At 36.8% G+C, this 23,516-nt stretch overlaps 1 protein-coding gene across 1 annotated transcript in view; it reads left to right on the top strand.

The window, feature by feature from the left end:
- The window catches only part of MAN1A2 (mannosidase alpha class 1A member 2), a 159,338-nt gene that overhangs the window by 41,161 nt on the left and 94,661 nt on the right, over positions 1–23,516 (top strand). Inside the window, exons 2-3 of the mRNA XM_047784896.1 lie at positions 8,247–8,502; positions 16,223–16,319. Of these exons, the coding sequence (XP_047640852.1) occupies positions 8,247–8,502; positions 16,223–16,319 (353 nt within the window). The remainder of the gene's footprint in view (positions 1–8,246; positions 8,503–16,222; positions 16,320–23,516) is intronic.

The raw sequence follows: 23,516 nt of genomic DNA, 5'->3' as shown, positions 1-23,516 counted from the left end.
CCAGCTTTTAATTTCATTTGTCTTTTCTGTGGTTTTCTTCGTTTGTGTTTCTTTGATTTCTGCTTTGATCTTTATGATTCCTTTCCTTCTAATAACTTTGGGTTTTGTCTGTTCTTATTTCTCTGGTTGCTTTAGGTGTAAAGTTAGGTTGTTATTTGAGATTTTTCTTGTTTCCTGAGGTAGGCTTTATTGCTATAAACTTCCCTCTTAGAACTGCTTTTGCTGCATACCATAGGTTTTGGATTGTTGTGTTTTTGTTGTCATTTGCTTTTAGGTATTTTTAAATTTCCTCTTTGATTTCTTTGATGATCCATTGGTTGTTTAGTAGCATGTTGTTTAGTCTCCATGTGTTTGCGTTTTTTGCAGTTTTTTTCTTGTTGTTGATTTCCAGTTGTATAGTGTTGTGGTTGGAAAAGATGCTTGATATGATTTCAGTTTTCTTAAATTACTGACGCTTGATTTGTGGCCCAGAATGTAATCTATCGTAGAGACTGTTTTGTGTGCCCTTGAAAAGAATGCATATTCTTCTGCTTCTGGATGGAATGTTCTATAAATATCTGTGAAGTCCATCTGGTCTAATGCATCATTTAAGGCTGACTTTTCCTTGTTGATTTTCTGTCTGGATGATCTGTCAATTGCTGTAAGTGGAGTGTCAAAGTCCCACACTACTATTGTATTATTATTAATTTCTCCTTTTAAGGTTATTAGCAGTTGCCTTATACATTGAGGTGATCCTATGTTGAGTGCATATGTATTTACAATTGTTATATCTTCTTCTTGGATTGCTCCTTTAAACATTATGTAATGTACTTCTTTGTCTCTTATAGTATTCTTTAAGATTTATTTTGTCTGATAAGCGTATTGCCATTCCAACTTTGATTACTGCTTGCATGGAATATTTTCTTCCATCCTCTCACTTTTAATTTGTATGTGTCCCTAGAACAGAAATGGGTCTCTTGAAGTCAGCATACATGTGTGTCTTGTTTTTGTATCCATTCAGCCAGTAAATTTCTTTTAGTTAGGGCATTTAGTCCATTTACATAGAAATTAATTATTGATATGTATGTTCTTAATGCCATTTTATTAATTGTTCTGGATTTGTTTTTGTTGGTCTTTTTTCTTCCCTTCTCTTGTTCTCTTCTCTTGTGGTTTGATGGCTGTCTTTAGTGTTTTGTTTGGATTCTTTTTCTTATTTGTGTGTGTATCTATTAGTAGATTTTGGGTTTGCAGTTAGCATGAAGTTTTGATACAGGAATACACACACACACACACACACACACACACACAAGATTGTATTCCATCATTGGTCTCTTAATTGCAACTGCATCTCCAGTACCCTGCATTTATACCCTCCTCTTCTCATGATTTCTGGTTTTGGTAGCATATTTGTGTTTGGATGACTTTCTACCTTTATTATGTATATGCCATTACCTGTGAGCCTTATCATTTGTAATATATTTGCTTCTAGTTGTGGCCTTTTCTTTTCTACCTAGAGAAGTTCTTTTAGTGTTTGTTGTAAAGCTGGTTTAGTGGTGCTGAATTCTCTTAGCTTTTGCTTGTCTGTAAAGCTTTTGATTTCTCCTTCAAATCTGAATGACAGCCTTGCTGGGTAGAGTAATCTTGCTTAGAGATTTTTTCCTTTCATCAGTTTAAGTATATTGTGCCATTCCCTTCTGGCTTGTAGAGTTTCTGCTGAAAAATCAGAACTCCTTATTGGTGTTCCCTTTCATGTTATTTGTTTCTTTTCCCTAGCTTTCCATTTTCAGTATTTTCTCTGTCTTTAATTTTTGTCGGTTTGATTAATATACATTTTGAGGTGTTCCTCCTTGGGTTTATTTTATATGGTACTTGTTCTCTTTCCTGGATTTGAGTGAGTGATTCCTTTCCTATGTTAGGGAAGTTTTTGGCTGTTATCTCTTCAAATATTTTCTCTGGCTCTTTCTCTTCTCCTTCTGGCATCCTTATAATATGGATGTTGCTGCGTTTAACATTGTCCCAGAGTTCTCTAAGACTGTCTTCATTTCTTTTCAGTCTTTTCTTTTCTGCATCAGTGATTTGCACCAGTCTGTGTTCCACCTCTCTTATTCGTTCTGCCTCCTGTATTCTGCTCTTGGTTCCTTCTAGTGAGTTTTTAAATTCAGTTATTGTATTTTGCACCTTGGCTTGCTTAATCTTTAAATCTCCTATTTTTTTTGCTCAGTGTTTCTTATAATTTATCAATCTTTGCCTTCAGTTTATTTCCAAGATCTTGAGTCATCTTTACTGTCATTAGTCTAAAAGTCTTTTTTATGGAGGTTGCTAATCTTTTTTATGGAGGTTGTTTTTCTGGGGGTTTCTTCTTATTCCCTTATCTGAGTCATAATTTTCTGCCTTCTCATTCTGTATAGATTTTTGGTCTGATCTCCTTTTTTCAGACAGTAGGGTTGTAGCCTCTCTTGCTTCTGATGTCTGGCCCCCTTGTGGCTTGAAGTTGATATGGGATCTTGCTGCAGGCTTCCTGATGGGAGGGACTGCTGCCTGCCCACTGGTGGGTGGAGCTGATTCTTATCACTCTGGTGGGTGTGGCTTTGTCTTTGGTGTGATTAGAGGTGGCTGTGTGGCTGGACGGTCTTTAGGCAGACTGTTTGCTGATGGGCGGGATTGTGTTCCCACCTATTTTGTTGTTTGGCTTGGGACTTCTCAGCCTTGATGGGTGGGGCCACCTTTGCCTCCCAAGACCTTTGCCTCCAGTGTCTTTCCCCCACAAGCCACAGTCACCACTTGTTTTCCCAGGAGATACTGCAAGAACCACAGGGAGGTCTGACCCAGATTCCTATGGGGTCTCTGCTTTTCCCTGGGACCCAGTGCACATGCAAGCCTGTGTGTGCCTTTCAAGAATGGAGTCTCCATTTTGCCCAGTCCTGTGGAACTCCTGCACACAAGCCCTGCTGGCTCTCAAGGTCAAATGCTCTTGGGGCTCCTTCTCCCAGTGCCAGATCCCCAGGCGTGGGAACTGGTCCCCAAAGGTCTCAGAACTCTCATTCCCCTGGTTGATCCCCTGTGATATAGTTACTTTCCAGTCTGTGGGCTGCCACCTGGTGGGTATGAACTTGCTTATTTCGTGTAATTGCCCCTCTTACCATCTTGATGGGGCCTTCTCTTTGTCTTTTGGAGTAGGATATCTTTTGATAGTTACCAGTCTATTTGGTTGAAGGTTGTTCAGCAGTTGATTGTAATTTTGTTGCTTTTGTGACAGAAGGTGAGCTCCATTCCTTCTACTCTGCCATCTTAATCCCATCTTGAAAATCTATTACTTATTGTTTATTCTGAAAAATTAGCCCTCAGCTACTAATGAAAGTCTCAGGGAAAGAAAACATCTTGGGTGGAAAGTGGCTTAGTAAAGACTAGGTCATTTCCCAACGGTAGGAGTCACAAAGTAGCAGTGGCATAAGCAAGGTAGATGTCTGTTTCTGATCTGTAGGGCAGTTTTGATAAGGGAGGCTGAAAAAAAGAATTTTTATTTTGCAGGAGCATATGCTTAGCTAAAAATGAATGACTCTAGGACTAAGGAAGAAAGGAGTAAGATATTGAGAGATGGGTCTACACATTGAGATAGTCTCTTAAAATTCATCTTTTGTATGAAAGGCAGTGTTTGCATAGTTTAAGAAGTCAAAACGCATGTGTTTGTTTCTTGGCTCTCTACTTACTAGCTCTGTGACCCTGAACACATTATTTAATTTTTCTCTTTGTGCATTAGTATTTTCCTGATAAGATGGAGAACAGTGTTAAATAGAGGGTACCTCATAAATTGGTGTGAAGATTAAATAAAATAATCTAGGTAATTGACTAAGCCAGTGCCTGGTACATCTACCCAATGAAGGTGATTAGTTTTGTTGTCATTTACCTTTGCTTTGCAGAATGATTCTTCTTGGACTCAATTCCTTGGGCTCTGGCATTCCTCTTAAAGACTAGATTGGTTGGTCTTACTTTGTACTCTGGTTCATCTTGTTTATTCTGAAATGGTGAGTGTAGTCACTAAACTCTTAAAGAGTTCTTTTTGAGGGACAAATGTGAATAAATTTACCGGCATTTTAGATTTTCAAAATCTCTTTGAAAAAAGCTCTGCAGAATATTGCAGTACTATCAGTTCTGATGAACATTGTTTGGGTGCCATAACAATAATAAAGCTGGATAAATTAACTGGGGTTTCCCTTTAAGGTTCATTTTTTTTTAAATTATTTTAAAAAATCATGTTCATGTAATTAAAAACTTGTCCAGGAGTTCCTGTCGTGGCTGAGTGGTTAATGAACCTGAGTAGTAACCAAAAGGTTGCGGGTTCAATCCCTGGCCTCACTCAGTGGGTTAAGGATCTGGAGTTGCGTGAGCTGTGGCTCACAGACGTGGCTCGGATCCTATGTTGCTTGACTGTGGCGTAGACTGGCAGTTACAGCTCCAATTGGACCCCTGGCCTGGGAACCTCCATATGCTGTGGGTGTGGCCCTAAAAAAATTAAAAAATAAAAAAAAAATAAAACTTGTTCATATATATGAATATATATTGCTATCAAATCTGCTTCTTCACTTGTAGAGAAACAGTTGATCTTAACATTTACTTACTAAGAATAGTAAATGAAAATAGGTTTCCCAGCACGAATGCCTGCTGTGCCTTTAATTTCTAAGGTAACACTGACGGCCCTAACTGCTGTTCTAGACACAGGACCAAGGCCAGTGCTGGCAATAGAGTCAGGAAGGTGAAGCAAGTGTACCACTCTGCCAATTAATTCTCTGAGAGGCAGGCCCCATTTTAGGAGTGCTTGGTGCCCTCCAATTCCTTGTAGGATTTCCCAGAAGCTGTTTCTGTCACCCAGTGAAGTGAAGCAGAGAAGTTCCAGGTTGCCACTAGATGTTGGTCCTGGTCACTGAGGTCAGCCCAGATCATTAAGTGGCTGAGTGTGTGTGTGTGTGTGTGTGTGTGTGTGTGTGTGTGTGTAGTGGGAGTGGTGGTGATGAGGAGGAGATTAGGAAGTAAGGGAAGGAAGGCAGCTTGAGTTGATAATGACAGTTCTGTGCCATCTTATCTAGTCCTTAGCACAATCTTTCAAGGGTCACAGGGATTCTGTTTTCACAGATGAGAAGAGGAGGCACACAGGAGAAGTGACACACATCTAATGTCACAAAGTAAAAAAGTGGCAGGGTTCTCTACTAGAGGCTTGGTTGATGGCACAGTTTGAAGCATTCCCTCTGTGTCAGTGTGTTTCATGGCAGGCTAAAAGAGATTATGTGCAGAAAAGGGGATTGCGACTAAGTGAGCTTGGAGAGTGGTATGTTGGGCATCTCTCTTGTAGAACTTCTCAGAGCCTTTAAGTTATTCGTGTGCATTGTGAAGCTCAGAAAAGCGTGTATGGAATTTGTTATGGACTGTATTCCTCGCCTCCCTCAGGGTGGCTCTAGAAGGTGGCAGATAATACCTGACTGTTTGTGAAGGTTCACTGGTGGGTGAAGATGCGCTCTACAGTGATGCCTGCACGCCACTGCATATGCGGTAGGACCTTCCATGTGCCATTCAGAAACCTGGTACTTGGGGCTGGAAGTGGAAATCTTCTTTCGCTGTGGAAATTCCCACTTGTTAGCAGGACAGAAACTGCACTTGAAGGAAACAATTGGCCCTATTTGTTGTTACTCTTCTTTGGGGCCTCGTTCCAAGCCCTCTGTTTTCCTGACTCTGGACATGCTTGCTCAGTGAGTAGGTGAGTTGGGAATATTGTCAGCCGGAAGTGCAGAACACCCAACTGACAGTTACTCCACAGAATCTGAAACCTGGGGACCGGGAGTTGAAGACCCTGGCAGAGACTCAGTGATATCGGCAGGCACGTTCCCTGTTTCTCTTCTTTCCTGGCCATCTCTCCAGGTTTGTTGCTTCTTGATTGAGAGATGGCCATGACAGCTTTAGGCAGCACAACCACATTTAAGACAAGAATGCATGGTTGGATAGGTCTGGTCTTAGTAGCTGAAAGGCCCTTTTCTCAGATGGGTCTGTCCATTTTCTTAAATCATGAAGGAAACATTTTGCAGTAGTCCTCTTTTGTCTCTGGTTGGAGTGGGGTTATGTGACCACCCCAGCTGCAAGGGCACCTGGAAAGACTTGCTTGGCATAGCTGGATTCTGATCTGTTGTCTGGGCCTTGATAAGGAGGGAGAGGGGGATTGGAAGGTACTGCTGCCCACACACACACAAATACACACACACACACACACACGCCATGGCTAACCTTGGCTCCTTTCTGCCATACTTTTTCCATATCCAGTCTGTCTGCAGGCACTATGGGTTTTTTTTTTTTATGCTACCTGAGTGACTGTGTTTGTCCTTGATTCTCTGGCTCTGCTGGGATTCTTCCTTTTTTCTCTCTCTTGCTTTCTTCACCAGCCCTTTCTCACTGCTAGCAATCCCATTTTCTTGTCTCTAAACATTTAACATTTTATTTTTAATACTAGGCTGTGAATTGATATTTTTCTCTCTTGATACACAGTTCTATGATTTTTAACTTGTGTTCACATTTGTGTAACCACTGAAATTAGGATACATAACAAAGTTATGATCCAGAAAAACTGTCCTGTATTATTCCTTTATATGTAAACCTCCTCCCATCCATAACTCCTGGCATCTGCTGATATATTTACCATCCCTTTATTTTTGTCTTTTTGAGAATATTATGTAAAAGGAGTTATATAGAATGTAACTTTTTGGGACTGGCTTCTTTAACTCACATAATATCTTTGAAATTCATTCCCGTTGTTTGTATGAATAGTTTTTTCTTTTATTGCTCAGTAGTGTTCCATAGTGTGGGTATAACACAATATAAACAGTGGTTTATTTAACCATTTACTTGGTGAAGAGTGTAAGGGTTGTTTCCAGCTTTTGCATATTATGAGTAAAACTGCTCTAAATATTTGTGTATAGGATTTTCTCCCAATTAAAAAAACTGTAGTAAAATACACATAACTTAAAATACATCCTTTTTACATGTACAGTGCAGTGGTTATTAAACACATTCCTATTGTTGTGCAACCATCACCATCATCCATCTCCAGGACTCTTTTCATCTTGCAAATCTGAAACTATTCTCATTAAATAACTTCCTATTTTTTTCCTTTCCTGCAGCCTCTCACAGTCACAATTCTGCTTTCTGTCTCTGATTTTGACTACTCTGAGAATCTCATATAAATTGAATCATGTGGTATTTGTCTTTTTGTAACTGATTTGTATATAGGCTTTTTGTATAAACCTAATCCTTCATTTCTCTGGGATAAATGCCCAGGGCAATTGCAGGATTCTATGGTAAGTACATGTTCAGTTTTTTAAGAAACTGCTAGACTTCTGCAGAGTGGCTGTACCATTTTACATTTGCAACAGCAATGTTTTAAGTCCAGAGTTTGAATTAAATTTCTAGAGAGGTAACTCTGATGGCTGTTGGGTTAGATGTTTATCCTTAGAGTAGTCATCATTAGCTCATTTGGGAAATAGTAACTACCAGTCCTGTATACATTCACGTGGATTGGGGTGGAGGTGGAGAAAAGATTTAGGACTGGATAGAAACCCACTAGGTGTCTGTTGCAGTAGTGATTTCCAAACCTGTATGCAGACCAGAATCATCAGGGGAGTCCTTAATACTAATTCAAGGATTTCATACAGACCTCCTAAATTGGAATCTGTATTTTTAACAAGGGCTCAAGAGAATTTTAAGTGGTCATGCCCACATCAATTAGACCACTGATCTTTATAAAATCTATGGTAACTCCAGAATGTAAACATTTTAGAAGCATATGATGTATATTTAACAGATAAAACATTTCCCAACCTTTTGTTTTCTCTGCTTATCTCTCTTTTTAGATCCTTTTATGTTTTTGTCCCTCTTGATATTTAATTCTAGTTTTAATTTTCTCTCCTCTTTCTAGGTTTTCATTGATCCCTCTTTTTTTTCCTCTTTTTTTCCACGTGTGTATTGATAAGTTACTTATTGCTGTTTTCTTTGTTTTCATTTGGCCCTAAATTGTAACTTTGTGGTTCTCTCTTCCTTCACTGTGTAAAGTGGATGCTGAGGAGCATCCAGAGCTCTTTTTCTTTCTCACACTAAGATATATTTATCCTCTTCTTTGGGCAAGTACATCCAAGATCATTTTTTTCTTTTTAATGGCAGGAGTAGAAAACAACTAGGAGAGTTTGATGGAGGAAGCTTTAAGTTTTATGTTTATTTTTCTCCTCTCCTTATAGGGAAGAAGAAGAACGTTTGAGAAATAAAATTCGAGCTGATCATGAGAAGGCCCTGGAAGAAGCAAAAGAAAAATTAAAAAAGTCAAGAGAGGAAATCCGAGCAGAAATTCAGACAGAGAAAAATAAGGTAGTCCAAGAAATGAAGACAAAAGAGAAAAAGCCACTGCCACCAGTTCCTATACCAAACCTTATAGGAACACATGGTGGAGACCCAGGAGACAATGACCTAAGAGAGAAAAGGGAAAAAATTAAAGAGGTAATGAGCTGAGATTTGTGATATGGGGTGGTTATGGACTTGTATTTAACTGGATTTAAGTGATCTATCTATCTGTCTATATGTGTTTATACTACTTATGGTGTCATATTGTGATCTTTTGGGTTTGTTTTTGGGTCAGAGTTGTAGTTCACTCTGCAAGTTGGCAGGGCTAAAACTCTGTATTGTTATTAAATATCTAATATAATTACAGGATACTTACAATTTTTGATGTAATGTTGTTTGAGCGGTTACATCACTGACCCCGTGTTCAGAGATCTTTTGGTATTCAGTGTTTTATAAATAATGCAAAACAAATCCATAAACAGCTTGTCATTTAATAAGAAATTCCTCAAGTGTTACAAGGAACTCTGCTAGATGCTATGCAGATCTCATAAACATTGCTTCTGAAAAGTTAGTGTTACATCTGCCATCTTTTAAGGATGCATCATGATACTATTTAACCATACTGCAGATTAAGAACACATCCTTCCAGAGAGTCTCAATGGATTGAAGAGTGAGGAAGGATGGATTTCAAAAATTTTTTAATTTGTTTGGTCTCAGAAGTCTTTCAGTTTGTTATTCTAGGGGTTATTTGGAGATAAAGTTAGGGGGAGGAAATCTAGTGAATATTTTAGTTGAACTTAGAACTCCTACTGATTCTATGTGGAGTTTGTGGTTGTACTGCCTATGAAGCAAAAGGTTTTTTAGAGTGTATAGCATCAATAATATTTCAAATCAATTGTTTATCATAAAATAAAACAAGTTTAGTTCAAATGGTCAAATATCTGTTTGGATATATTCTAGTGATGAATATGGAAGATTGGCAGATAATTTAAGTATGACCTTATGAATTAGTGTAAGACTTTGACCTTCATGGAATCAAAATAGATCTGTACTCTTGATTTTTTACCTTACCTCTGGAGTCTGTGTTTAATCCACAGGCTATTTGAGGCACTTTGGACAGTTTTGGGGAGACTTTGATAGATTTTTTTTCAGATATTATTAGAACTTATTGAGATACTCTCTCATTACATAATAAATCAAATAGATAGCAGTGTGTGTTTAGAGGTTCTAGGACCCACCCACAGGCTCAGAGATTTGCTAGAAGTACTCACGGAGCTTAGAAAAACAGATGTATCCATGGCTTTGGTTCATTGCAGCAAAAACCTACGTATTAAGGAGTTGCCATCGTGGCTCGTCAGGTTAAGGGCCCACTGTTGTCTCTGTAGGGATGCAGGTTCAATCCTTGGCCTGGCCCAGTGGGTTAAGGATTTGGCGTTGCCTAAGCTGTGGTGTAGGATGAAAATGTGGCTCAGATCTGGTGTTGCTATGGCTATGGCGTAGGCCCTAACTGCAGCTCTAATTTGACCCCTGGCCCAGAAACTTGCATATGCCATAGGTGTGGCTATAAAAAGGAAATAAAAATACAAATTAAAATCAGTAGAAAAGGCATATAAGACACAGTCCAGTAGAGACCAGGTGTCAGCTTCTAGTCGTCCTCTCCCAGTGAGTAATAAGGACAGTGCTCACCTCTCCTAGTGTGATGTGTGGCTGTGTGCACAAAGTCTTGCCCATCAGCGATGTTCACCCGAGCATTGGTGTCCATTGGTTTTTGTTGTTGTTGTTGTTGTTGTTAGAAGTTCATCACGTAAACTTGGCCAATCTTAGTTCTCCATCCCCTCTGGTGGTCAGGCTGATACCATGTGGTTCAAGTCCTCACCATAAATCACATTGTTAGCATAAACTATCTGACATGGTCCAGGGCTTGAAGTAACTCTTAGCAGGCAGGATAATAAAGGTTTAGATGTTATTTTCCTGGAGCCTGACACAGGCCAAACCTTTTTTGGGGATGTTTAGGGTTTGAACAACACATATTTGCCAGGTGAATCCTTTAGAGCATACCTTCTTATTAGGTGTTCTTGTAAATCAACGTAATACCTATTAAATCCCTATGTAGGCTCTGTTAAGCGTTATGATTACTGACTTAGCAAGCAGAGAAAGCTGGAACCTAAACCTGCAGGGGAAGAAGCTAACAAGAGGCAAAGTGATGTGAATACCTGTAGGATATCTGAAAGCATCAAGAATTAGAAAAACCATTTACCTCTGAAGGCAGGGGTTTAAAATACACCTGAAAAAGGATTACTTAAAGTTTTAAAAGGAACTCTTAACCCCTAGATCCTCAGTTTTCTAGCCTAAGCATCCTAGTTACTATCCTCCCTTCCCAAAAGAAGACCATAAGATTACTTTGGATGGATGAATTAGAGGTCTAGATTTTGGGAATACCTTGTATGGCTGAGGGGAAAGACCAGAGGTCATTCTGAAAAACGGAGTGGTGGGGATGGAGGGAATTGAGTGAAAAATGGATTTTCAGTATTGACGCCACGTCCTTCGGCTCAACTCTTAGAAATCTGGCAGCCAAACTTATTTTTAATAAGCAGGAAAATGAAGGACTTCTCTCTGGGGAGACTCGACTGGCCCAGGAGAAGAGACTACTCTGATCCTCATGAAACACCCCTGGGTTTCACCTCATCTCCCTGAGAAAAGCTCAGTCAGCAAGTCTCGCCTATTCACTGATAGCCTTTGATTATCTTGTAAATGCCTCACTCATATGTGAAGAGCAAAGGGAAGATCACCAGACCTGTAAGGAAAGTTTCTTACATGCGAGAGAGAGAGAAAGGAAATTAAAGGGTATGGAAACAACGCAGAGAGCAGAAAAAATATCAGAAAAGAATGAACATCCTTAGAGTGCACATACAAAAAATCATGAATGAGAAGAAGTTATAACAGGAATATTTACGGTATAAGAAAGAATTCTTGGAAATTAAAAACATGATAGAACAAAAAATTCAGTAGAGGAATAGAAAGATAAAATTGAGCAAATCTCAGTGAAGGACACAAGATAGAGAAAACAAGAAAAATGATAAGATCAATCTGGAACATCTAACAAGTGGTTCATTAGGGATTTTGGAAAGAACAGGAAAATAGAGGGGAAGAAGTCAAAATAATTCAAGAGAATGGGTTAAAACTTAAGGATGTGTTTCCAGATTGAAATGACTTGCCAGGCACCTAATAAAATGAGCAAAAAAAGGGGGGGGGGAGTGATTCCTACTGAAATTTTAGAAGAAGAGGCACAAAAAACAGATCCTAAAAGTTTAGAGAGGAAAAAAAATAATTCCACTCAAAAGATTGTGATTGTACACAATGGCACATTAGAATCTTCAACAACATTAGAAACTGGAAGAGGATGGAGATAAGGCTTAGAAAGAATTAAATATTAAGCCAAATAGTGAATCAAATCTGAGAGTAAAGATATTTTTAGACAGATTGCTGCTGGAAAATATGCTTCAGCATAAAAATAAGATAAACGATTTTGGAAACAGATCTGTCACTAGAGAGAGAAAGGGAAGGGCATTCTCAGAATTGTGAAAAAGGGCATCAGCAGGATAATGGCTGTCCTTCAGGTTGAAAGAACTGAAGTCCACATTAGAGTTGGAGGATAGAGAGCCTCAGAAAAGATGTATCAGAATAAAATGGAACTGATAGTTTATCTGATGTGTTTGATTATATTGAGACAAGTTTTGAAACTCAAGTTGTACTTTGGAAGTAAATTAATAATTGTTACATTTAAAACTCCAACAATAACAACAAAAAACCCCACCAAACTTCAGACCAGGAGTTAACAGCGGGGGGAAAACATAAATTGAACAAAGTAATATTAATTATAAGAAAAACATGTGTTGTCTGTTGGAATATTGTGAGCCAGGGGATAATACATGTGGGGAAGTGTGTGTGGAGGTGAGTTGATAGTATGTAAGAAAGCTAAGTTACTTAACTGTAAGAGGATATAGTAAATAATTAAAACCTTTTAAAATCAAGAAATAGCACTATAAACTATACTTAGAAGTACAGTGGTAAATAGAAAAACAGGTAAAAGAGTTCAAGTAATTGTCTCAGAAGAGTGGAAATTACTAGTGGGGAAGATAGGACAGGCTGTTAAATTTTTAAAAAATTCAGCTTTGTTGAGACATAATTTATGTACAATAAAATGTACTTATTTTAAGAGTATAACTTGATGAGTTTTGGCAGATATTACATACCTTTTTAACAGCAGTTGCAGTCAAGCTGTGTGTATGTCCATAATCTCGAAATGAGATTTTTGTGCCCCTCTTCAGACAGTCCACCCCATTCCTTGGTCCTAGGCAATCACTAATCTGCTTTTAGTCATTATGAATTAGATTTGTCTTTCCTAGAGTTTCAATTAAATGGAATCATAAAGTATGTGATATTTTGCCTCTGGACTTTTGCTCAGCATATTTTTGAGGTTCCTCTTAATTTTTTTCTTAGTGTTACTCCATTCTATGGGTATACCATAATTTGTTTTATTTATTCACCTTTTGAACATTTGTTCAACATTTGGACTAGTTTTAGGCTGTTATACATAAAGTTGCTATGAACATTTGTCTACAAGTCTCTGTGTGGACATGTTTTAATTTTAGTTTTGACATTTCAGTCTGTGATCTGTTGTGAGTTAATTTTTTTGTTTGTTTATTCTGTAAAGCGAAGGTTGTGCTTCATTTTCTTTTTAACCCATAGGGCTTCCTAGGGTTCCAGGATTATTCATTGAAAGGATTACCTTTTCTTGATTGAATTACTTTGGCACTTTTGTTCAAAATCATTTGATGAAATCAGCAGATGTTAAGTCTCTTTCTGGACTCTTACCTTCATCTGTATGCCTATCCTTAATGAGACTTTGGCATTGTGTTCATTACTTTAGCTTTTACAGTAAGTTTGGAAATCAGATTAAGTCCTCCAACTTTACTCATTTAAAAATTCTTGGAGTTCCTCTCGTGGCGCAGTGGTTAATGAATCCGACTAGGAACCATGAGGTTGCAGGTTCGATCCCTGGCCTTGCTCAGTGGGTTAAGGATCTGGCATTGCCATGAGCTGTGGTGTAGGTTGCAGACGCGGCTCGGATCCCGCGTTGCTGTGGCTCTGGCATAGGCTGGTGGCTACAGCTCCAATTCAACCCCTAGCCTGGGAACTTCCATATGCTGCAGGAGCGGCCCAAGAAATAGCAAAAAGACCAAAAATAAATAAATAAATAAATAAAATAAAATAAAATAAAATAAAATAAAAATTCTTTTGGCCATTTTAAGTCCTTTGTGTTTCTAGACTTAGTTTTTCTGTGAAAATTAAAAGATTGCTGGGATTTTTATTGGAATTTCGTTGACTCTGTAGATGAATTGGGAAGAAATTGTTGTCTTAACAATATTGAGACTTTCATTCCCTGAATATATCTTTCCACTTAATTTAGGTTTTCTTTAATTTCTCATAGCAGTGGTTTGTAATTCTTAGTGTGTAGTTCTTGCACGTATTGTTATATTTATTCCTAAATATTTCATGTTTTTTGATACTATTATAAATGGAGTTGTTTTTTAAGTTCCATTTCTGTTGTTCATTAGTAGCATATAGAAATATATTTGATTTTAGTTTGCTGAAATTGTGTCTTACTTTCTGAAGTCATCCTTTAGTGTTTTTTGTTTGTTTTTTGCCTTTGTCTTTTTAGGCCCGCACCTGCGGCATATAAAGGTTCCCAGGCTAGGGGTTGAGTCAGAGCTGTAGCTGCCAGCCTACACCAGAGCCACAGCAACACGGGATCTGAGCCGCATCTGCGACCTACACCTCAGCTCATGGCAACGCCAGATCCTTAACCCATTGAGCAAGGCCAGGGATGGAACCCAAAACTCATGGTTACTGGTTGGGTTCCTTAACCACTGAGCCATGACGGGAACTCCGATCCTTTAGTTTTAATGGCTTTTTAAGATTGCTTAAGATTTTCCTTGTACATAGTCATATCCTCTGTGAATAGAGGTACTTTTCTTTTTTTATTTTAATGTCTTTTATTTCTTTTTCTTATTGTGCTGGCTAGTGCTTATTAGTTACTTGTTGAAAAGAAGTGGTGAGAATAGACATACTTGATTTGTTTTCAACTTTAGGAGTAGCATCTTCTACCATTAAGTGTAATGTTAGCTTAAGTTTTATTTTGAAGATGTCCTTTCATAAGTGGAGAATGTTTCTTTGTAGCTGTAGTTGATTGAGAGTTATCATGAATGGGCTTTGAATTTTGTCAAATGCTTTGTCTACATCTAGAAAGATGATTATATGATTTTTTTCCTTTATCCTATTAACACGGTGAATTGTACTGATGGGTTTTTGAATGTTAAATTAGTCTTATATTCCTGGGCTAAACTGCATTTGCTCACTGTGTAGTATCCTCTTTATATATTGTTAATTTTTGTTAAGGAATTTTTCATCTATATTTTGAGATGTATTAGTTTTCAGTTTCCTTATGATGTCTTTGCCTAGTTTTGGTGTCTGGGTAATGCTGGCTGCAAAGAAACAAGTTGAGAAATCTTTTAATGGATATTATTATTATTATTTTTTGTCTTTTGTCTTTTTAGGGCCTCACCTGCGACATATGGAGATTCCCAGATGAGGGGTCTACTCGGAGCTGTAGCTGCCGGCCTACGCCACAGCCACAGCAATGCCAGATCTGAGCTGTATCTGTGACCTACACCACAGCTCATGGCAACACTGGATCCTTAACCCACTGAGTGAGGCTAGGGATCGAACCTGAAACCTCATGGTTCCTAGTCGGATTCGTTTCCGCTGCGCCAGGACGGAATCTCCTTAATGAATATTATTTTTGATTACACTACAGGCTACTCTCACATAATCCAGCTGATATATAATTAAATACTCTCTTATTGTGTAGCATAGTATTCCCTGGCTTGTAAGAAACTCAGTTCAAACTAATTGATATAAAAATGTTTACTAACTTAGCGGCTCTAAACTAGATTTAAGCTTAGCTGAATCCAAGTCTGTAGATGTTATTGTCAATAATATGCATCTGTCTATTTTCTTTTGTTACTTAGTTTCACCATGTTCGGAGAGCATTAGACTGCTCCATTTGCTTCAGGATTATATATTACCTAGACCTTTAGATTGCAAAATGAGAGAATCCTTCTGTCTCTTGGTGTCTATAACAATATGTACCAAAGGACTGGATTGCCTACACTTGAATCACATGTACCCACTTTGTTTATTAGGTCAGAGGTTGGCAACTATAGCCTTCTGGCCAAATTCTATTTGGTGCCTATTTTTTTTTTTTTTTAAATACAGTTTCATTGGAACATAGTCATGCGCATTTGTGTATGTGTTGTCTAGGGTTGCTTTTGTGCTATAGCACCTGAGTTAAGTAGTTGCTATCGAAACTACATGGACTGCAAAGCCTGAAATAACTTAGTTTACAGGAAGAGCTTGCTCATCTTTGGTCTAAGATTAGGGGATCCTTCAGCCAGGCTGTGTTAATTGCTTGTGGAATCAGAGCCCCATTGATTGACAACTCTGTCATAATCACAGTGAGTGAAGAGGAGCTGTTTCCAAAAGAATTGCCACTTTTTGAAAGAATGCCAAACAAAACATCTTCCTCTCCAGTAAAAAGAGTTTGTCTGTGACACCTAATTTTTGTTCTATTTTGTGAAGTTAAACATGGTTATGTGTGTTTTCACACTGATCCGCTGATTAATAGAATAATATACTAGTGTAGGAGATAGGGCAGAAAGTGTAAGGATATAGTAATAGAATCCCTAAGTTACATGAAGTAAAGATAACAGTCTGGAAAATGTTAACTAATGGATTGTAATTTTTCTTTTCTCAGATGATGAAACATGCCTGGGATAATTACAGGACATACGGATGGGGACATAATGAACTCAGACCTATTGCAAGGAAAGGACACTCCACTAACATATTTGGTAAGCTTGCTTTTTCTAATTACTATTTTCACTTTCTATCCTCATTTTAAAAATAGGATCTAACTTTTTAGGTATTTTCTGAAACCTGAGCACAGTAGTCCCCTTATAGTCAACCTTGGTGTGAAAATGCTAAATGGAAAATTTCAGAAATCAACAATTCACGAGTTTTAAATTGTGCATCTTTCTGAGTAGTGTGATGAACTCTCATGCTCACCCCATCCTTCTCCCTTCCTCTTGGGATATGAACCATCCATGTTCTCCTTAGTCATTTGGGTTGCCAGATCAGCTGTGGAGGTATCGTAGTGCTTGCGTGCAGGTCACCTTTATTTTAATTAATAATGGCCCCAGAGCACAAGAGTATGTGATGCCAGAATTTTGGATTTGCCAAAGAGAAGCTGTAAATGAAAAGGTGAAAGTTCTTGACCTAATGAGGAAAGAAAAAAAAATCATATACTGAGATTGTTAAAATCTAAGGTAAGAGTGAACCTTCTATTCATGTAGTTGTGAAGAAGGAAATAGATATTCATACTAGTTTTGCTGTTGCACTGCAACTACAGAAGCTATGGCCACAGTGCAGTAAGTGCTTAGTTAGGATGAAAAAGGCATTAAATTTGTCTGTTGTAAGATATTTGAAGTAAGAGAGAAACCACATTCACATAACTTTTATTACATTATATTATTATAATTGTTCTATTTTATTGTTGTTAATCTCATACTATGCCTAATTTATAAATTAAATTTTTTTATACAGGTATGTATGTATAAGAAAAAAACATAATATATATAGAGTTATGGACTATACAGATTTTTAGGCATCCAGTGGGGTCGTGGGACAAATCCCTTGTGGATAAGGGGAGACTACTATATTTTTATGCAACTATGATTTGAAGCAACATTTTTTTTTTTTTGCAAGTTTTAGTCAAGGTTTAATTATAGGTGCTTGGAATACACAAATATGTGGTAGGTTTTACTATTTACATAAAGATGCTTTAGTCATTTGTTTGAATATTTTGAAGCTTTTTCTACTTTGCATTGCTTTTCTTTAATATCAAGGGAGGTAAGTGCCTATTTGTAATTTTTTTTCTTCTACACAATCCCAATTCTGATACCCACACTTTGTGGAGGAGGAGGAAAAGGATGGGAAATTCCAGTAACGTTATCTATCTATCTATCTATCTATCTATCTATCTATCTATCTATCTATCTATCTATCTATCTATCTTTTTAAAAGGCAACACGCCCATGGTGATTTGGTTGGTAAGTTGAGCGAGTTATATTGTACATTCACGGTTCTAGGGAAAAAATTAGCAGCGTGTGTGTGGATGGAGGTTTGGAGAAGAGTTTTGTTTAACTTGAGTTTGCTCTAACTTTCTACCTCTCAAGTTCAGTTCTCTTGTTAAACTTCTCAGTTTAAAAAGTGAGTTTACTTAACCAACAACTTCTGCTTCACCCAGTGCTGAGTCTCAAATACTCAGCTGTTCTTTATAGTCTTCACATCTTTCTCCCATTTTAAATGCTTCTTGATGTGATACATAGCTTTTTTAAAATGGCAGGTGAAGGCCAGAAAATACTAATGGGCTTAGAAGGAACAGATGTTAGTTATGCAGTGCAGTTGTCCTTCTTTTTTTTGAGGGCCTCACCCATGACATACGGAGGTTCCCAGGCTAGGGGTCGAATTAGAGCTGTAGCTGCCGGCCTACACCACAGCCGCAGCAATGCCAGATCTGAGCCACATCTGCAGCCTACACCACAGCTCACGGCAATGCTGGATCCTTGACCCACTGAATGAGGCCAGACATGGAACCAGTGTCCTCGTGGATATTAGTGAGATTCGTTTCTGCTGAGCCCCGACTGGAACTTCTTGTTTTTTACCTTTTTGTTTAAATAGAAGAAGTCTAAGAGAGGGGTCATAGTTCTGAATGAGGAGGTCCCTCATTTGAAATCCCAAATTCAGGATATCTTTAAAGAATCAGAATCTTCAGAATGGGAAGAAACTTTAAAACTCTAACCTATTACTATAGGAACATATGAGGCAGATACTGAACCCTTAAAATAATCTAGATTATAAGGAAAGCAATTTAAAATGTGTACATTTCCTTTTTTCCCCTAGCTTTGTTTATTTGACCTTAATTTCTATGGTGACTGTGAAATCATATTCCTGACTTCTGTCTAGTTTGCCCTTGGCGTCAGAGGATTCTTTGTGTGCAGATAACAGAAAATCCATTTCTAAGTGGCTTAAATTAAAAAAGAAATTTAATCAGCTCAGTTATGTTTTAGAATAGCTCTGATTCCAGCTATGCTTTTTCCTTTATCTCTTTCCTCTGTTTTCTTCTGTGTTCTTATCTTCAGGCTGGCTTCTTAGTGGGATGGCCGAAGCAACTTGAAGCTTCTTATCTGTCTACTAGAAAAAGAACACTGTTGAGAAGAGGGTACTTGGTTCTCTCAGAAACTTCCTTGTTTCTTGTTATATCTGTGTCTTGTGTCCATCCTTGACTCAAATGCTATATACCCAGAGGGATGGGATGGATTCATTTGATTTTGCCCAGTTAGGGCTCAGCCCTGGAGCTTGTGAGTAGGGAGGGAAAATGTTGCTGGATGTCAGTTAGCACTGATAATAATTTTTCCAACAGTGATTAATTGTCACAATGAATAATTTTACTTAGATATTCTGGAGAATGGAAAGAGTTTTGTTAGGGATAGATATTTTTGTATTTAAAATAATTTTGATTTGGAAAAGAGAATTCATTTTCCAGTGCTTTTTGAAGAGTTGTTTTTGAATGTCTTAATTTCCTTGTGTGTTTGTGTGTGAATTCATTATTATTTCTAACTTGCTAATGATTTCTAATATTTTGTTGAGGATTTTGTATTCATATTTCAGAAGGAGTATTGTTTGTATTTTTCTTGTACTATCTTTGTCTTATTTTTATCAGTATGTTATTGGCCCGGTAAAACGGTTTGAGAGTTTTCTGTGCTCATTTTTTTCTGGAAGAGATTGTGTACTATTGGTTTTATATCTTCCTTAAGTTTTTGATAAAATTTGCCAATGAAACCATCTGGATCTGAGGGGTTTTTTTTGGGGGGGGGGGAGGTTTTTAAACTAAAACTTCAGTTTCTCTGTTCATGTCCTCTATATAAGGACTATTCATTTTATCTGTTTCTCCTTGGGTGAGTTTTGGTAGTTGGTGGTTTTGAAGAATTGACTTATTTCGTATAAGTTGTTGCTTTTATGTGCATAGAGTTGTTTGGAGTATTGTTATCTTTTGAATATCTGTAGCAACTGAAGTTATAATCGACTTTCATTCCTAATATTGGTAATTTATGTTTTCTCTTTTCTGTATCAGTCCTACCAGAAGTTTATCAATTTTATTGATATTCTCAAATAAGTAGCTTTTTTGTTTTTGTTTTGTTTGGACCAGGGATCATACCTAAGCCACAGCAGTGATCCAAGCCACAGCAGTGACAACTCTAAATCCTTAACCTGCTGTGCAGCAAGAGAACTCCTCAGATAAGCAGCTTTTTGTTTCATTGATCTTTTTAATATTTTCTTTATGTTCTTTGATTTCTGCTCTTATCTTTATTATACCTACTCTTCTGCATGATTTGGATTGGTTTTGTTCTTGCTTTTCTAGTTTCTTGAAGTAGAAGCCTAGGTAGATTATAGATTCAAGCTCCTATCCTAATAAATCTGTTTCTTGCTGATAAAAAAAAAAAAATCTCTTTTCCAGTGTAAGCATTTAGTGCCATAAATTTTCTGCTAAGTGCTGCTTTAGTTGCAGTCCCAAAGATTTTGATGTTTTGTATTTTCATTTTTATTCTCATTATGTTTTAAAACTTCCTTTGAGTAGGTTGTGTAATTGCTAAATGCTTAGAGATTTTCTTTTATCTTTCTGTTATTGATTTCTAATTTAATTCCATTATGGTCAGAGAATATACTTTGTGTAATTACAATTCTTTTAAGTTGTTTAAAATTTACTTTATGACCCAGAACATGGCCTATCTTGGTGAATGTTCCATTTGTGCTTGAAAAGAACGTGTATGTGTGTAGTGACTGTTTTGCTTGTAGAATGTTCTACTGATATCAGTTAGATCCCATTGGTTAATGGTTTTTTTCAGGCTTTCTCTGTTCTTGAGGATTTTCTGTCTAGTAGTTCTCTCAGTTATTGAGAGAGGGGTGTTGAGGTTGCCAACCGTAATACTGGATTTCTTTCTTTCTCCATTCAGTTCTTTTAGCTTTTGCTTCATATATTTTGAGGTACTGTTGTTAGGTATTTACACATTTAAGATTATTATCTCTTCTTTGGTAGCACTACCCAAATCAGATGATATTACAATAAAAAGAAACCATAGACCAATGTCTCTCATGAACATAGAGACAAAACTCTTTGACCAAATTAGATTTATCTTGGTAAATATAATTTACCAATATATAAAAATGATAGTACTTTGTGACCAGTGGGGTTTATTCTAGGAATGCATGGTTGGTTTAACATGTGGAAATGAGTCAATATAATTGACCATATTAAGTAAGGAATTAGAGGAGAAATATTGTATGATTAGTTCAGTAGATGCAGAAAAAGCATTTAACATTCAACATTCATCTGTAATAAAAACTGTCAGTAAAGTAGGACTAGAAGTTAACCTTCTTAACCCAATGAAGAGCATTAAAACAAACCCAATAAAGAGCATTAAAACAAACCCAATAAAGAGCATTAAAACATACCCACCCACCAAAAACCAAACAGATAGAAAAAAATCCCCACATACTTACTGTTAAAAGACTAGACACTCTGCTAAGATTGCGAACGCAGCGAAGATATCTTTGCTTTCCAACTTCTGTGTAACATTATACATGAGGTCCTGGCCAGTGCAGTAAAGAAAGGAAAAGACGAAAAAATGTACAAAGGTTAGAAATGAAGAAGTACAACTATTTTCACTAGTAATCAGTATGATTGGTCGTGAAGAAAATTCTAGGGAATCTACCAAACAATGACAAAAAAGTATTAGGACAAAAATAAATTTAATAATAAGGCCATAAGATACAAGTTTAAAGTACAAATAAATTATATTTATAGATAGTAGCAATAAACATTTATAAATGCAATTTAAAAATATTTTTGTAATACCAAGTATATGTGAATGAATTTAACCAAATATGCATAAAACCTATATACTGAAAATTGATTATTGAGAGAAATTTAAAAGGGCTTAAATGAGAGAGATGCCATGGTCATGAGTTAGGATACTCAATATTCTTGAGCTGTCATTTCTCTTGGAATCCATATTTAGATTTAAAGCAATCCCACTAAAAATGATTTTTCCTTATAAATTGATACACTGATTCTAACATCTATATGAAAACACAAAGCATGTACAATAATCAAAATAATTTTTTAAAAAGAACAAAGTTGAGGGGTTTATACTGCTCAATTTTAAGGTTTACTGTAAAGCTGCAGTAATGAGGACAGTATGATTTTAGCGTAAAGATAGATATATAGACATATAGATCATTGGAAAAGAATAGAAATAGAACTACACATACGTTCTTAATTGATTTTCAACAAAGATGTTGCGGTAATTCAGTGTGTTATAGGAAAGTCTAACAAGTCATGCTGGATCAGTTACATATTTGTAGGGAAAAATAAAACAAACCCTGGACTCTTTACCATTGTACACCAATGCATACTTGAATGTGAACTTGAAATGGATCATAGATCTAAACATAAAAACTAAATGTATAAAACTTCCAGGAAAAAGATATGAGAAAACCTTTGTGACCTTGAGATGAGCAAAGACTTTTTAGAATACAAAAAGAATAAATTGTAAAGGAAAAAAATGTTAAGTTGGGCTTAATGAAAATTAAAGATTTCTGCTCTCCAAAAGACATTAAGTAAATGAAAAGGCAAGCTACAGAATTGGAGAAAATATTTGTAATACAAGCACGTATTCAGAATATATACTTCTTCACCAAAGAAGGTAAATGAATAGCCAATAAGCATATCAATCACCAGGGAAACTGAAAATCAATTCTGTATCCTCCACACCTATTGAATGAATAAAATTTAAAAGACTAACAATGTCAGATATTAGTAAGGACAGTAGAACAACTAGACTTCTTGACATTTCTGCTGGGAGTGTACAGTGGTACACTTTGGAGCCATTTATCTGTCTCTCATAAAGTTACACATAAACTTACCATACAGCCCAGCAAATCCATTCCTGTATATTCCTGTGATGCTCATGAATGAGCTCAGATGATAGCTTTATTTTTCTAAGTTATATTTTTGCATCAATGATATTAGGAATTCTTACATTGAATTTTAAACTCTCTTATGTTCTATAAGAATTTACATAGGAGTTCTCATCCTTAAAATTAAAGCAGAATTTATTTTGTGAAACTTCTAGAGTATGGTATTTTACAGTGGGTAGCTCTTTGAAAATTTCTCATTTTCCTCTGTTTCTTGGTCTGCTTATTTAGATTTTCTGTTTCTTCTTTCATAACTCAAAATACCTATTTTCTTAGAAAATTAAGTCCAATCTTATTTTCAAGTTTATTGGGAAGATTTGACTAAACTGGTTTTTTAAAAATAGTTTTCTTAATTTCTTTTGTGTCTGTTGATTCATTCTCGATTTCTTTGTTTTTAATATTCCCATGATTACTTAAAAAAATTAGTTGTAGATTTCTTGTATGGTTCTTTTCATAGAATCATCTTTTGAATTTGTTATTTTGACAGTTTTATTTCTAATTTGTTAATTTCTACTTCTAGCTTTCCTGATTTTTCTACTTTCTTGCTCAAGTTTATCATTCTTTTTCTTACCTCCTTAATAGAACATTCAGAATGCAATGCAATTTTTTTTGTCTTTTGTTCTTTTTAGGGTTGCACTGCGGCATACAGAGGTTCCCAGGCTAGGGGTCAAATCGGAGCTGTAGCTGCCGGCCTGCAGCTCATACCACAACCACAGCCACAGCCATGCCAGAACTTTAACCCACTGTTCAAGGCCAGAGATCAGACCCTTGTCCGCATGGGTACTAGTCGGGTTTGTTAGCCACTGAGCCATGATGGGAACTCCACAATGCAGTTGTTTTTGTTTGTTCTTATGAAACAGTATAAAATTTTCAAGTTGTGAGCTTTTCTCTGAGAACTGGTTCAGTTGATTCCTATGTTGTCATGATAAATGTTTATTAATCTTTTATATATT

The sequence above is a fragment of the Phacochoerus africanus genome, chromosome 6, assembly GCF_016906955.1.
Source record: "Phacochoerus africanus isolate WHEZ1 chromosome 6, ROS_Pafr_v1, whole genome shotgun sequence".
Lineage (NCBI taxonomy): Eukaryota > Metazoa > Chordata > Mammalia > Artiodactyla > Suidae > Phacochoerus > Phacochoerus africanus.
This window is presented reverse-complemented; position numbering and strand designations above follow the sequence as displayed.